The sequence below is a fragment of the Tursiops truncatus genome, chromosome 13 (assembly GCF_011762595.2).
Source record: "Tursiops truncatus isolate mTurTru1 chromosome 13, mTurTru1.mat.Y, whole genome shotgun sequence".
Taxonomy (NCBI): Eukaryota; Metazoa; Chordata; class Mammalia; order Artiodactyla; family Delphinidae; genus Tursiops; species Tursiops truncatus.
Genome location: NC_047046.1, coordinates 3,198,773 through 3,215,799, shown reverse-complemented (window position 1 = coordinate 3,215,799; position 17,027 = coordinate 3,198,773). Strand labels below are relative to the sequence as shown.

General features: G+C 43.7%; 1 protein-coding gene across 3 annotated transcripts in view; it reads left to right on the top strand.

The window, feature by feature from the left end:
* GLT1D1 (glycosyltransferase 1 domain containing 1) overlaps positions 1-17,027 on the top strand; it is a 99,268-nt gene that overhangs the window by 17,920 nt on the left and 64,321 nt on the right. For all 3 annotated transcript variants that reach the window (XM_019942194.3, XM_033836716.2, XM_033836715.2), the window contains 2 exons: positions 5,086-5,234; positions 10,223-10,328. In XM_019942194.3, coding sequence (XP_019797753.1) covers positions 5,086-5,234; positions 10,223-10,328 — 255 coding nt within the window. The remainder of the gene's footprint in view (positions 1-5,085; positions 5,235-10,222; positions 10,329-17,027) is intronic.

The following is a 17,027-nucleotide window of genomic DNA, read 5'->3' as shown; positions in this document are numbered from 1 at the left end:
CTGTGTGTCCCAACCTGGGAGGATTTGGTGAGGAGTTGTTTTGGCCAAGCCATGCGGCAATCGGGATCTTAGTTCCCCAACCAGGGATTGAATCCATGCCGCCTGCAGTGGAAGCGCGGAGTCTTAACCACTGGACCACCAGGGAAGTCCCTGAGGAGTTTTATAGCAATGGGTCAAGGGCGGGGTTGCTGATAAGGATACAGTCCTTTAATCTGGCCTCAGGGGATCTGGTGAGCTTCTGTGGTTCCCGAGGTTATAAAACTGTGACCTCTCTGGAATGAAAACTGCTTTATCAAGTAGTTAACATTTTCTATTTGTTGGGGGTTTTAGTTCTGCAGAAGAGCTCAAAGATATTGTTCTGTGTATCCCTTGGGGTGGAACCAGGACCCTGCCCCAAGGTTTCTTTTTTATAGTTTTATAGTTCTTTTTATAGTTTCTTTTTTTTAATTAATTTTTATTGGAGTGTAGTTGCTTTACAGTGTTGTGTTAGTTTCTGTTATACAGCAATGTGAATCAGTTATATGTATACATATATCCCCTCTTTTTTAGATTTCCTTCCCATTTAGGTCACCACAGTGCATTGAGTAGAGTTCCCTGTGCTATAGAGCGGGTTCTCATTAGTTATCTGTTTTATACACAGTAGTGTATATATGTCAATCCCAGTCTCCTACTTCATCCCATCCCCCTGCTCTATTGTGTCTTAGCTGCTCCCCACTTGTCTCTGCATCCCCTCCCTCCACTGATTAGCAACTGTTTGAACCTGCCCTTTGGAACTCAGGAAGGTCATGGAGGCTGCAGCGTATTTCCTACAAACAAGAGATGGGGGACACAGAAAGGCTTCTGAGCCCAGTAGCCCCACAGGGTCCTGCTCAGTTTCAGAAACTGCAGATGTACATTAAGTCAGTGGGAAGAGGCTATTTCCTTTCCTCCCCCTGATGTAATCATTGTCGGTTATTGTTTTCGTTTAGCAAATATTTATTATTGAGCATCTCTAGTGGGCACAGCACTGTGAAGACCCTGGGCGTGGAGGCAGGGAAGGACAGGTGAGCCCTGCAGAAGCCAGCAGCCGTTCAGCCGGAGAATTTTTAGCACATCAGCTCAGTGCTAAGCCCTGTCATTTGAAAGAAGTTTCCAGCCTTCTAGCACGAACATACAATTACACAGATTATTTAATTACAATATGATCAGTGCTAGGAAGAAGTGCTGGGTGGTAAGAGTATGTTCGAAGGACAGACCTAGTTCTGGGCGGGGTGGGGTCTGGGAGGCTCCCCTGAGAAACAGTTTTTTCTTTCTCATACAGTTTCTTTTATTGAGGTATAATTCACATACCATAAAATTCACCCTTTTAAAAGCATCCAATTCAGTGGGTTTTAGTATATTCATAAAGTCACACACCATTGCCACTATCTAATTTCAGAACATTTTCAGCCGTCTCAAAAGGCACCCCAGACCCGTTAGCAGTCACCCCCCCCATGCCCCTTTCCCCAGCTCTGGGCAACCACGAATCTTTCTGTCCCCATGGATTTGCCTGTTCTGGACATCTCCTATATATGGAATCATATGCTATGTGGTCCTTTTTGAGGACTTTACATAATGCATCAGTACTTATTCTTTTATAGCTGAATAATACATTCCGTTGACGGACATATCACATTTTGCTTGTCCATCCATCAGTTGAAGGACATTTGGGTGGTTTCCAATTACTGGCTACTATGAATAGTGCCGCTGTGAACATATGTGTATGAGAAATAACTTTTTAAGCTAGGGTTTCAAACCTGTAGGTTAGCTGGGTGAAGAGGGAGAGAGGCTGGGAACAGCATTCCTGGCCAAGGGACCTGTATGTGCGGATGCCCTGAGGCAGGAAGGGGCTTGTGGAGTTGAGAAGCCGAGGCAGCTGAAGAGCCAGCAGGAGAGAGCAGCTGGCCTGGCCGGCGTGAGCCGAATGGTTGCCACAGTGAAGGTTCTGGATTGAATGCTAGCAGGATTGCAGAGTGAGGGACTGAGGTGGCGACATAGGGAGGGAGAGTAGAGATTCGAAAATGATTTGGAAGGACCTGGGATGATGCAGCAGAGGAGAGACAAGACGGCAGAGATGCTCGTGGGGCTCTGGTGTGTGCTGCCGAGTGAGCAGTGGGCACTTCTCACTGTGTTACTCAACCGAACCTCGGGTCCATGCACCCGATGCACAGCAAAGCCGATCTACTGACACCAGGTCGTGGTGAAGGAAAGTACAGTGTTTATTGTGGGTGCCAAATAAGGAGAATGGGCAGCTCATGCTCCAAAGACCCAAACTCCCCAGTGGTTTTCAGGGAAGGGTTTTTAAAGGCAACATTTGGGATGAGGGCTGCAAGGTGCATGCCTTTCTTTTGATTGGTTGGTGGAGAGGTAACGGAGTGATGTTCTGGGAACCTCAGTCCTCAGGGTCCACATGGTTACGCTCAGTGTGTAGTCACCATCCTCCACCTGGGTGAGGGGTCTTAGTTCTTGCAGAACGACTCAAAGAGATGCATCACATTGTTATCTGTATCACTTCAGGAGGATCTAGGACTCTGTTTTATCACTGAGCTATTGTTTCTTTTTTTTGGAGTATAGTTGATTTACAATGTTGCATTGGTTTCAGGTGTACCACAAAGTGATTCAGTTCTCTACACACACACACACACACACACACACACACACACATACATTCTTTTTCAGATTCTTTTCCATTATAGGTTATTACAAGATATTGAGTATAGTTCCCTGTGCTATACAATAGGTCCTTGTAGGTTATTGATTCTGCAATAGAAGCACTAAGTACGATGTGACTGCCTTGTTCATATAACTGCATCCCAGAGTGATTGTGGTAGCGATGGGCTCGGAGAACAATGGAAACAGTGAGAGAGACGGCTGTGTTAGCAGCAGGGGCTGTCAGATTTCACTGAAGGGAGCTGGCATTGGGGAATGTCGGGACATGGTCATGGGGCTCAGAAGACATGATGTGTTGCATGTCCTGCAGGTGGAAGGGCTGGACTGGAGCTAAGGGTGTCAAGAGTGGGATGTGCCTGGCTGTGCAGGGGATGCAGGCTATGAAGGGTGTTGTGTGCTAGGCTGGGGTGTTTGGACTTGATCCCAGAGACACATTCAGCCATTAGTTCATTCAGTAAGCAAGACAGATCCAGGCCCCATTCTCATGGAGTTGACAGTTGGGCTGACTACCCCAAGCCATTTGAGGTTTTTTGCTTTGTTTTTTTAATTTTTATTTTGGCTGTGCCATGCAGCATGCAGAATCTTAGTTCCCCAACCAGGGATCAAACCCACATCCCCTGCAGTGGAAGCACAGAGTCTTAACCACTGGACTGCCAGGGGAGTCCCCATTTGAGGGTTTTAATGAACCTGGTTGGATTGGTTGTATATTCACATGCACCTCAAACAATTTTAAAAGATAAGATAGGGCTTCCCTAGTGGCGCAGTGGTTGAGAATCTGCCTGCTGATGCAGGGGACACGGGTTCGTGCCCCAGTCAGGGAAGATCCCACATGCCGCAGAGCGGCTGGGCCCGTGACCATGGCCACTGAGCCTGCGCGTCTGGAGCCTGTGCTCCACCACGGGAGAGGCCACAACAGTGAGAGGCCCGTGTACTGCAAAAAAAAAAAAAAAAAAAAGATAATATATGCACCTGGTCAAAGAATCCAGCCATGCAAGATGGTCTGTGATGAGAAGATAATCTCTCCCCCACCCTGGTCCCCAGTCCTCTTTACACAGAATCATTATTACCTATTTCTTCTGTGTCCTTCTAGAGATGTTCTGTGCACACATACTATGTATGCACAAAGTGTTCTTCACCTTTTGAAGAACACTTCATTAACAGTGTGTCCTCTTTTCATTAACACTGTGCCTTGGAGTTCATTCTAAATGACTGCACAGTGATCTGCCCTCTTTTCATGGCATCAGCCCTGAGTACCTCATATGCGCCATAATGTGACTGGTCCCCTCCTGACGCACACTGAGGTCAGTGTTAGTCTTTTTGCTGCTTCGGATATAGCCTCGGTGCTTACTCTTGGGTGCATGTTTTGCACTCATATCCAAGTGTGTCTTTGGAATCAGTTCTGAGAAGTGGAGTTGTTTGGTCACAGAGTTTGTGCATTTTAAATATATTAGCTGTTTCTACTTTGCCCACAGAAGGGGTTGTACCAGTTTACCCAGTATAGGAATGTTTATTTCATGAAGCCATAGGCAGACTCTTGTTCTTTACAGATTTTCTACATTAAAAGGATGACTGAAGTTGATCCCCATTTCTCATATTTAAAAGCCCAGTTGTAGGGGGTTTTTTTTTGTTTTTGTTTGTCATGGACTGCAATATTATGGTGATACCTATTTTTCTATTGGGTTGTTAGGGTTTTTTCTTATTGATTTATGAGAGTTCTTTACATATTAAGCAAATTAGCTTCTTTCCTTTTGTAAGTGTTGTAAGTAGTTGTGTTTTTTCCCCCCCAGTTTCTCATTTGTCCTTTGATTTTGCCCATGCTATTTCTGCCACTCAGGAAGTTTCTTTTTGGTTTATCGGATTTGTATTTTAGATTTCTGTTGCAAGGAACTGAACCGGGATGAGAAGAAAAGAGACATATTTGAAAGATATTTGGGAGGTAGAATGGAAAGGCCATGGAGTATTTCTTGAAGCTCTGATAATGGGTGACTTTTGAATTCTTGATGAAAAACTGAGTCACAGATGCCTAAACACAAACTTTGAGAAACAGGAGGAAAAAGTGAAATCAAAGAATTAAAGAAGGGGAGGGAGCTTTCTGGTGCAGCACATGTCACTGGAAGTAGCCGTGGGTGCCTCATGTGTCAAGGCTGCCAAGCCTTCCTGAATTGGCCCTTCATCCGGCTGGCCTCGGTGCCAGTCCCAGTCCTGGTGTCTGAGACTGGTGGATGAAGGTATTTTAGGTGGGTTGTCTCTCAAGGACAATTCAGAAAATATGTAGTATTAACTTCTGATTTGACTGATCTCTGGATTGGTTTTCAGTTTTAACCACAGCAGCAACTTGTGCCCTTTTAATGTTTTTCTCTCCTGTCTTTTTCTTTCTCTGTGTATGTTTTGATAAAGGGACCATCTAGAAGCTGCGGGTCACGTGTGTATTCTGAAAAATGCCTTGGACTTTGAAAGCCCATCCGAAATCTCCAACTTCATCAAGGCTGAGAGCTTGGAGGCAGCTATGGCTCTTCATCTATATAGAGGGGGTAGACTTTTGCCAGGTAACCCCCCCTTCCCCAAAGGTGGAGCCCTAGCAGTCACAAAACCAGAGCGCCTGCGATTTCAACTTAAACATCGATGAAGCAGCTTATCCCTGCTCAGAAATGGAAGGGATACAATCATCTTTTTGCTTTGCTCTTCTAAACGGAGTAGTTTTCTAAAAACGATGTAACTACACCAATTGAGAATGGATGCATATATACTGAAGCTGTTTTTCGGCATGAGGAGTCATTTTTTTTTTTACAGTTTTTAAAAATAATTTATTTATTTATTTTTGGCTGTATAGGGTCTTCGTTGCTGCGCACGGGCTTCTCATTGCGGTGGCTTCTCTTGTTGCGGAGCACGGGCTCTAGGCACGCAGGGTTCAGTAGTTGTGGCATGTGGGCTCAGTAGTTGTGGCTCACAGGCTCTAGAGCGCAGGCTCAGTAGTTGTGGTGCATGGGCTTAGTTGCTCCACAGCATGTGGGATCTTCCCGGACCAGAGATTGAACCCCTGTCCCCTGCACTGGCAGGCGGATTCCTAACCACTGCGCCACCAGGGAAGTCCCTACGGCATGAAGAGTTTTATCCTGAATGTTTTTGATGTGTATTTCTTAACTCAAAGTCTAATTTTCAAAAGTTAAAAATGTGACTCTTTCACAAAATATAGAAGTGAGCACATAGGAGAGAGTTTATTCAACTGATTTATTAATGAAGAAACTACTAAGATACTAAAGCCAGTTTAAAGAGCATTTGAGGGACTGAGTTTTTTTTTTGAATTTTATTATTTTTTTTTATACAGCAGGTTCTTATTAGTCATACATTTTATACACATCAGTGTATACATGTCAATCCCAAACTCCCAATTCATCACACCACCACCCCCAGTTTCCCCCCTTGATGGCCATACATTTGTTCTCTACATCTGTGTCTCTATTTCTGCCCTGCAAACCGGTTCATCTGTACCATTTTTCTAGTTTCCACATATATGCGTTAATATACAATATTTGTTTTTGTCCTTCTGACTTACTTCACTCTGTATGACAGTCTCTAGATCCATCCACGGAGGGACTGAAATTTGAATAGGCTAGGATTAGGTTAGCTGCAGAACTGGTTATGTCCAGCAGGGCAATCAACCGTAAGCTTTGGGGCTTTCTTTTCTTTTCTTTTCTTTTTTTTTTTTTCTGGCTGTGCTGCATGGCATGCGGATCTTAGTTCCCCAACCAGGGATTGAACCCATGCCCCCTGCAGTAGAAGCTCAAAGTCTTAACCACTGGACCACCAGGGAAGTCCCGAGGGTTGCGGGGAGCTATCTTTTCTACTATGTTAGTCAGGGTTTTCTAGAGAAACAGAGCCAAGAGGAGATATAGATATAGATGCAGATGTAGATATAGATACACACACACACACACACACACACACACACACACACACACACACACACACACATATGTATGTGAAGATTTATTATAGGGATTGGCTATGTGATTATAGAGGCTGAGAATTCCCACAGTCTGCCATCTGGAAGCTGGACACCCAGGAAAACCAGTGGTTTCATTCAACCCGAGTCTGAAAGCCTGAGAATTGGGAGGCTGACGGTGTAAGCCCCAGTCTGAGTCTAGAAGCCCAAGAACCAGGAGTGGTGATGTCCGAGGGCAGGAGAAGATGGATGTCCCAGTTTAAGCAGAGAGTATGAATTCACCCTTCCTCCCCCTTTTAGTTCTATTCAAGCCCTCAACGGATTGGGTGAGGCCCACCTGCATTGTTGAGGGAGATCTTCCTTCCTCAGACTACAGATTCAAATGCTAGTCTCTTCCAGAAACATCCTCCCAGACACATCCAGAAATCATGTTATACCAGCTCTCTGGGCCTCCCTTAGACCAGACACATTGACTTCTAACATAAACCATTACAACTGCAGCAAAGTGATTGGCATCTCTGCCTGCAAAGTATTGGATGCAACTGCACAGAGCATGCGCTCTTAATTAATAGTAAATACTGAGGTCAAACAGCAGTACCTTCTCTTAGAAAACGAATCCACAGGGACCTTTAACCACTGCTTCTGGGATTCCCTGGTGGCGCAGTGGTTAAGAATCCTCCTGCCAATGCAGGGGACACAGGTTCGAGCCCTGGTCCGGGAAGATCCCACATGCTGCAGAGCAACTGAGCCCGTGCTCCACAACCACTGAGCCTGCACTCTAGAGCCCGCGAGCCACAACTACTGAGCCCGTGTGCCACAACTGCTGAAGCCTGCGCACCTAGAGCCTGTGCTCCGCAACAAGAGAAGCCACCGCAGTGAGAAACCCGGCACCACGATGAAGAGTAGCCCTTGCTTGCCACAGCTAGAGAAAGCCCGCGTGCAGCAATGAAGACCCAATGCAGCCAGAAATAAATAAATAAAATAAATCAAAAACAAAAACAAAAAACACTGCTTCCTTGGACCTTGAAAGGATGTACATGCAGTCATCCTCTTGGCTTCAGCTACAATTTTTGGATATTTCTTCTTAACCCTCCCAAGGCCAGTTTGACTTCACTGAGAGCCCAGTGGCCACCGAGTAGAGGCAGGGCAGATCATTTTGTTGTTGAGCCGTGAGTGGCTTTTTCCAAATATGAATTAAATAACCTGGCAGTGGCAGCTTTTCAGGAGGTAGTATGTCACCTGAGGCCCCCAATTACCTACAGTAATCATCATATGGGGATAACACTTCACTTAGCAAAATGTGTCAACTTCTGAAATTTTCAGACGTCTCATTGCCAAAGGTGACTTCCTGTTTCCCTGCACTGTATCAAACCTTATTTAATCTTCCAGCTCTCTCTCTTGCTTCCCACACCATAGGAAGTTGGACCCTCTCTTCATATGCAGGCCTTACTTTGTGTGTGTGTGTGTGTGTGTGTGTGTGTGTGTGTGTGTGTGTGTGTGTGTGTGTGTGTGTATATATATACACACACACACACACACACACATACATGTGTATATATATATATATATATATATATATATATATTTTTTTTTTTTTTTTTTTTTGCGGTACGCGGGCCTCTCACTGTTGCGGCCTCTCCCGTTGCGGAGCACAGGCTCCGGATGTGCAGGCTCAGCGGCCATGGCTCACGGGCCCAGCCGCTCCGCGGCATGTGGGATCTTCCCAGACCGGGGCACGAACCCGTGTCCCCTGCATCGGCAGGCGGACTCTCAACCGCTGCGCCACCAGGGAAGCCCTACTTTGTATATTTAAGTGCATAACTTAGCGATCTTTCCACATCAGTGCTTATGCTGAAAACCGGTCACTCCCAGTAGCTGGCTGAGAAGAAAATCTTGTGGTTTCCTGAACCTGGCTTCTTAATCAGACACTTGATGCTGCCTGTTCTTTTAGGTTCAAGCCTAAAGCATGTTCTCAACAAGAAACAGGAAGAGATTAGTCAAAACCTTAATTTCCCTTTGCTGTGTGACATATTCATAGATTCCGGGAATTACAGATGGACGTCTTTGGAGGCCATTATTCTACTACCACAGACCTTTCTCTGGTCCCCAAAGATTCAAGTCCATCCCACATGCTAAAATCATTCTCCCCATCTCAGCATCCCCCAAAGTCTAAGCCCATGGCAGAAGAGGAATCATCTCTACCACACTCGCCTTTCCATGTCTGCCTGACTGTTTAGTATTTTTGGAAAAGATCACACCAGTCCGTAGTAAGAAATGCAAACACTATAAAGTGTTACAGAGAGAAAAGAAGTAAGTTTCTCTCCTGTTCCAAATCAGTCGCCTTCCGGGTTCCTTCTTTTTTCTTTTGGCCACACCGTGCAGCTTGTGGAATCTTAGTTCCCCAGCCCGGGCTTGAACCTGGGCCCTCAGTGAAAGCATTGAGCCCTAACCACTGGACTGCCAGGGTCCCCTCTATAGAGGCAACGGCAGCTAGGTTTTTGCTGTTTATCCTTTCACAGGTGTTCTTTGTACAGAGAGATGTGTGTTTATTGTTTTCCTACACACCTATTGTGTTAATCAAAATGCACTTGATTTTTTTTTTTAAGTTTTCATTTGAGTTTTTTACTCACAGCCTTTCTGTACCTCTTATGTGTTATTGGTGAGCTTAGTAGCTAAAGGCTGAATTCTTCGCAGTGAAGTGAGAGACAATTCACCAGAAAGAGAAAAGAGAGATAGAATCTGCTCATTTGCGTGACAAACACTTCTAAGGCAAATACAAGGAAAGATCTGTACCTTCTCCACTTACATATTGAATCTCAGTAGAGATGGCTTGTTTGAGAAACCCCAGTATGGACTGAAGTTAGATCTGGTCTGTTTAGTGGTTTGCCTTTGCTCTTTTGAAATTTTTATTGACCTTTGGAAGTCCTTCTGGGAGCCCTGTGTGGTGAGCACACTGTTTAACTTGACCTGTGCACTCTAGGTGCCTTGTGAAATGACCCAGCCAGGGAATGTGCCTTCCATCAGCCCAGGGCCCTTCATTCAGAATAAACACGCTCCCAGGGGGAATCCTTTTCCATTTGACGCGCGCAACATCTCCAGTATTTTTGGTTCCCATATATTTGTGCCCTCCACGTTCTATCATTGCTGTTGTACTGTGTGTGCCTGAAGATACAGTCTGTGTCTCTTTCCTCTCCCTCTTGGTTCCTTGCCAGCACGGTGACGGTTACTATGAACAGCAGATCTAAATTTGAAGCCCTCTTTTTCTGTCATAAAAGCACCAGTAGCTCCAGATTAACCCATTTCCGAACGATACGCTTGGCTTTGATAGATGGAGGCCAACAACATTTTTCATGTGTTAAAATTGAAAGCAAATTGATTTAAAATCGTCTTGTCTCACGTGATTAACCCCATGTCATGTTCTTAACAGTGACACCTGTTCTATTCAGAAGAGCTGTGGGTAAAATTCAACAAACCACCAAATCTGCCCCCTATGTTGTGGGAACTTCAGTTTTTGATATCGTCGCTTTGGGATGGTTACCAAGGGGTGTTTCCGAAGGTAAACTGTGCTTTGTTAATTATCCTATTTTGCAGGTCATGGAATTCCTTTTGGAATCATCTTTGGTGGAACTGATTTAAATGAAGACGTTAAGCAGGGAGAAAAAAACAAAGTGATGGGAAAAGTCCTAGAAGAAGCCAGGTAAGACTTAAGAGAATTTCACAGGAGTTAAGCATCTAACCCTTTTGGTTGAAATTCACCGACACACAAAGACAGAGGAAACCAGTAGTTTGGGAGGTTTACATCTTTCCATGTAGAATCAACTTCTTTCTTTTTGTTCATCTTTCCTTTCATTTGGTGCCTGTTTATTTTGCCACAAATAGTCATTGTAAACAAGTTATTGCACTTGAATAGTTCTTTGACTGCAGTTAATATTGGACGAACGTGCTTAGAATGTTCTGAGTGGTGGAAGAAACAGAATTCTTGCTAAGAGATGAGATGGATAAACTCAAGCTTTATTAGTGCACAAGTTGGGGTTGACTTTGCATCAGGTTTGCCCAAGTAGAATATTTTTTCCAGTTTCCTTGAGATACGATTGACGTGCAGCCCTGTATAAGTTTAAGCTGTACGACATAATGATTTGACTTGCGTACTTGAAACGATTATCACAGGAAGTTTACTGAACATTCATCATTTCGTATGGATACAAATTCAAATAAATAGAAAAAAAAACCTTCTTTCCTTGTGGTGAGAACTCTTAGGATTTACTTGCTTAACTTTCACGTATAACATGCGGCAGGGTTAATTATATGTATCGTGTTGTACGTGACATCCCTAGGACTCCTTTGTCTTACACCTGGAAGTTTGTACCTTTGGTTGCCTCCATCGAATTGCCCCTTCCCCACTCCCCGCCTCTGGTCACCACGAATTGGATCTCTTTTTCTCTGAGTTTGTTTGTTTGATTGGTTGGTTTTGAAGTATGATTGACCTACAGCTCTCTGTTAGTTCCTGTTACACAACATAGCGATTCAATATGTGTCTACATTTGAAGGTGATCCCCACGGTAAGTCTAGTTTCCATCTGTCACCATACAAAGATGTTACGTAGTTGCGTACTGTATTTACTGTCTATCGATCTACGTGATTATGTTAACTTGCTGGTCTCTGAGTTCAAGCACATTTTAACAACGCTGCCTTTTTACTTCCCCACCCTGCTCCCCCCCAACATTTACTGGTTTTGACGTCGTACGCATTGTACATCTTTTTGTTTTGCATCTCCCTGAACCATGTAGATTGTGGTACACAGGTGATTTTCCTACTCTTTGTCTTTTAACCTTCCTACTAGCTTTGTACACGGCTGATTTACTACCTTTACTGTATATTTGCCTTCACTAACAAGATGTTTTCTGTGGTAATTTTCATGTTTCTAGTTGTGGCAAGAGGAATCTCTTTGACGTGGCTCTTAACCTATACGGGTTTCTGGGCTCTATATAAACCATTTGTGAGAGCAACCAGCGAGCGGGTTTCTCAGTAGGGTCACTGTGGGTATTCTGGGCAGGATAGTTATTCATTGTGGGGCTGCCCCGCATGTCCCAGACTCTGGACACTGCGTGTCCACAGCACCTGCTGGGTACTGCAGCAGTTAAACACACCTGCCCACATTTCTAGCCCCTGGGATGGGAGTTATTGCCCCTGTTGAGAACCCAGAGCTGTACTTCCCAACCTTCTTCATGTCAAGGCATTCTTAGAAAATGATAATATCTGTACAGCATTCTGGAGTGAACTGGGAGGCTTGGTGGGGAAACAGAAACACCCCATTTTCTCTTTATAACAATCACAGTCATAATAACTAACATCATAATAAAATACAAATCCTCTCTGTTCATATAAAAATTGTGAAAAAAAGAGCTAATGAAATCGAAAGAAGAAGTATACATGCGTACCCAAAGCAAAGCAAAGCACTCTTCTTGGCAGGCTTTCTGGGGTGATTCCACGGAAGCGTTGACGTGGGTGGATGTGGTCTCTGCCCCCCATGCACCCACTGGCTGCTGATGATTCAGAGTCTCACCTGCCATCGAATCACCCTGAATTCACAGCTTACTGAAAACCCAACCAGTACTGTTGAAGCATCCTTTCAACTCTAATAAATTTTTGAATCATTGTGGGAAACAAAAAAAAACAAAACAGGTGATGAATTTTTAAAATGTGGAAACACTACTTATTAGTTTTTTAACCACTTTACTGAGGAATGACTGCCATGCAAAAAGCTGTACGTAATCAAGGCACACAACTTGATGAGTTTGGAGATCAGTGTATACCTGTGAACCCATCATCACAATTTATGCTGTAACCACATCCATCACCTCCAAAAGTTTACTCCCACCTTCTTTATTTTTATTATTATTTTAATTTTTATGGTAAGAACACTTAACAGAAAATCTACCCTCTTAGCAAATTGTTTACCTACAGTATTATTACCTGTAGGCTCTCTGCTGTACAGGAGAGCTCTAGGGCACGTTCATCTCGTACAACTGAAACTTTGTGACCTTTGACTAATAGCTCCCTGTTTTCCCCTCCCTCTGTTTCCCCCTCCCTCTGTGTCCCCCTCCCCCAACCCCTCCCATGCTACTCATGCTTCCACGAGTTTGACTGCTTTAGATTCCACGTGTCTGTAGAATCATACAGTATTTGTCCTTCCACATCTGGCTTGTTTTCCTGAACATAAATATGTCCCAGGTTCATCCATGTTGTTGCAGATGTCGGGATGTCCTCCTTTTTTAAGGCTGAAGAGTATTCTAGTGTGTGTGCATGCCACGTTTTCCTTATCCATTCGTCTGTTGATTGGCATTTAGGTTGCTTCCATGTCCCCAGTAAGTGGCCAACCATGAATTTTCTTTTTTCTTTCTTTTTTATTATTATTATTATTTAACATCTTTATTAGAGTATAATTGCTTTACAATGGTGTGTTAGTTTCTGCTGTATAACAAAGCTATACTAACCATGAATTTTCTGTGCTCGTCTGTAAGCCTTGCATGGCTGAGAAGCCGTGGGAATCCAGACGTCTTCAAGTGTGTGTAACTGTCGCATTTCTGATCCACACCAAGGACAGAACCCCAGGTTCTATTTCGCAGCCTAATTTTTTTGTGGGGAAAGATAGGTGTCAATCTTGCCTCTTAAAACTAGGGTTACAAATAGATGGCATTGCATTTCAGGACACTGCTTCTTCCTGAAGACTTCCTGGACATAAATGTGGAAATGCAACCTTTTTAAGTTAGAGAGTACGCTCCGCGTATGTGTGTGTGTTTTGCAGTAAATGAAGGTATTAAAACAGTGTTGACTCACCTCGAAAGGTGATCTATCATTATAGGTTTTCTTCTTGTTGTTGTTTTTACACCCTAAGAATTTATTTCATAGAAGGAAAATCATTCTGCTTGGGAGAAACAATGTGGAATGAATTCATTTTATGATATTATCATTAACATTATTCATTGTGTTGTTAGTAAAACACACATTGATTTTTTTTTTTTTTTTTTGCGGTACGCGGGCCTCTCACTGCCGTGGCCTCTCCCGTGGCAGAGCACAAGCTCCGGACGTGCAGGCTCAGCGGCCATGGCTCACGGGCCTAGCCGCTCCGCGGCATGTGGGATCTTCCTGGACCGGGGCACGAACCCGTGTCCCCTGCATCGGCAGGCGGACTCTCAACCACTGCGCCACCAGGGAAGCCCCACACATTGATTTTTATTTGGGGATATTGATTGGAGTTAGTGGGCAGGGAAGTTGCGTGAATCACAGATTTCTTGTCCGACACAATACAGCACACTTTTCTGTAGAACAAAGCATTGAACTTGTCTAGCTTTATAATGAGTGTTTCATTTAAATAGTTTTATTTTCCCTATAAGGTATATTTTTCAACTTTTTTAGTATTGAAAACTTTTCCTGTATGGTATAGTATGGGAACTTATTTTAGCATCCACTTTTGGGCTTATGAATATTATAATAAGTATTTGGTAGTTATAAACACCAAAATTAAATAAGGAGTATTTGAAATTTGTGGAAATTGTTTAGTGAAGTCTTATCCAGGTGCATATTAGAAAAACTTAACATTGCCAAGCAAATGAGCAAAAGAGAGTTTGCATGAAATGAATTGCCTCACAAATACTCTCACGATTACGGAATCAATGGCATGTGAAGTTACTGTTGTGTAGGTCAAAACTGGTTGAATGTTGGTAATTTCATATGCTTTTTCAGTGTTACTAAAGATGTTTTCGACAAACAGAACTCTATGTCAACGTAAGTGTGTTTTGAAATGGCAGTGTTCAAGCAAAAGTGCAAAAGTGGTACTTTTATATTTTTCCTAAAAAATGTGTTATTTTATTTTATTTTTTATGTTACCTTAAATAGTATTTTATTTTATTTTTGATTGAAGTATATAGTAGATTTACAATATTGTGGTACTTTCTGCTGTACAGCAAAGTGATTTAGCTTTACATATATATACACTCTTTTTTAAATATTCTTTTCCATTATGGTTTATCTCAGGATATTGAGTATAGTTCCCTGTGCTCTACAGCAGGACCTTGTTTATCCATCCTATATATAATAGTTTACATCTGCTGACCCCAACCTCCCACTCCATCCCTCCCCCAACCCCCCTCCCCCTTAGCAACCACCAGTCTGTTCTCTACATCCGTGAGTCTGTTTCGTAGATAAGTTCGTTTGTGCCATATTTTAGATTCCACATATAAATATCATATGGTATTTGTCTTTCTCTGTCTGACTTACTTCACTTAGTATGATCATGTCTAGGTCCATCCATGTTGCTGCAAATGGCATTATTTCATTCTTTGTTACGGCTGAGTAGTATTCCATTATATATATGAACCACATCTTCTTTATCCATTCCTCTGTCGATGGACACTTAGGTTGTTTCCATGTCTTGGCTGTTGCAAATGGTAGAAATGTGTTATTTTAAATATCTTTATCTTCCAAGGATCTTTGGGCTAGAAACTCTCTTAAAAGGTTATCTATTAGGTGGATGTAAAGCCAGACCCCCTGTTCCTATATGAGGAGCCAGAAGAAAGACCTTGTTATCTGTGGCCCTGGAATAAGTGGCGTGTCTTTCAAGTTAGCTCCAGTTCGCCCCTCTGACTCCGAAAACATTTTCACACGCACCTTTGAGGAGAACCTTCCCAAGACTCTCATCCTTCCCTGCCGTCTTAAACTGACGCTGTAGCTCCTCCTCATGCCTCATCTTGGGTTCTGAAATGAGCAGGACGTGATGGTGGGGACGGTCACATGGGTGGGGGACAGTCACAGTCAGCCGCCGGGCTGCCGTGCACACAGAGTCCGCTCCTCACACCTGGGACATTTTCCTGTTCTTTCCTCCCCCTCTCCACCCATCCCTCCCCCTCACCTGCTTCCTGTTGGAATTTAAGGCAGAACTGTTCCTTCTCTTACTTATACACATATACAGACAGCAGGTATTTTTGCCCATCTCCTGGGTGCCAGACACTCCAGGGGCTTGGGAGGTGGCCATGAACAGAGCCGCGTTCCAGCCCATGTGGAGCTGACATTCTCACCGAAAAGTAGAGCATCACGCTTGCCAGATGAGTGGCTGTTCATAAATGCCGTTATGGGGTAAATTGCTTGGTCTTTGTGTTATTGACCTTATTCTTTGTTCGTTGGCTGTTCTTGCTTTTGGTGTCATTTTTTTTTTCTGAAAGTTTTAGGCTGTCAAATAATTTGTTCACTGGCCACGTGGGGCGCCCTAATGTTTTGCACAAGTCCCAGTAGTGGTGTTAGTGCTAGTAGAAAATAATAATAGCAGATGTTTATCAGATGTTAAATGAATTAGGGACCAGGAACTGTGCCAGGCAATTTACATGCTTAGTTTGTTCTTTGTTTGGTTCTTAAGTTTCTCATTTTTGCGGACTTCCGCAAAGGAAGGCTTCTGCACTCTCCTTGCAGTCGATATTTAGTTGCTCTTCTCTCCTTTTTATCCTCGTTTCTTGGAGTAAAGTTGATGCCCTCAGAATACAGTTTATTTGTGTTTCTTGCCAATGTTCGGGGGACGTGGAGAGCATCTCATAAGTGATGCCAGCAGTCTGATCCCTGCTGGGCTCAGATGCAAGGTCTGGTGTGGTCTCGTCCTGCTTTCTCACGTTTGTTCTACCCAAAGGGACGGATTCCATATTTCTCCCTTAAGTAAGAGGCATGCGATTGGCTGTGTCTGCGATTGCTGGCTGGTTTGGGGAGAGTGAGGAGGGGGAAGAAGGAAGGCTTGGAGAAGACACAGGCAGGGGGACGTGAGCTCCCCTTTCCAGGTCATGCCAGTGGGGAGGAATCATCTATTAACGGTTCTTTTTTTTTCTTTCTTTTTTTTTGGCCACGCCAGGTGCCGCTTGCGGGACCTTCATTCCCCGACCGGGAATAGAAACCGGGTCCCGGCTGTTAAAGCTCTGAGTCCTAATCACTCAACCGCCAGGGAATTCCCTATTAATGGTTCTTGGTTGCAACAATTTTCTATTTCTACCACTCATACATTTGTTAATTGGAATTCTACTATAAGGAAGAGTTGTCTGTTTGACCCCATTTACTTACTCAGTTATTTAGTTACATCAACACGGACCCATGGCTATTTATTTTATTTGACTCTATGGGTTACCCATCACTCCTATTACTTATTTTGGTGCCCAGATCACCTCAGCCATGGCCATTGGAGATATTTTGTGTTGACTCCTGCATCCTTTCGACAAGCCCTTGCCATGTTTTGAGCGCTTTCTTACTTTCTGGCCCCAAAAGATATTCCTGGTTCATTCCACGTGTACCCAGTCCTGCTTCTGGAAACCACCATTTCTCGATGAATGGGGACATTCAGTAAATCTTGAACACTTTTGCCAGT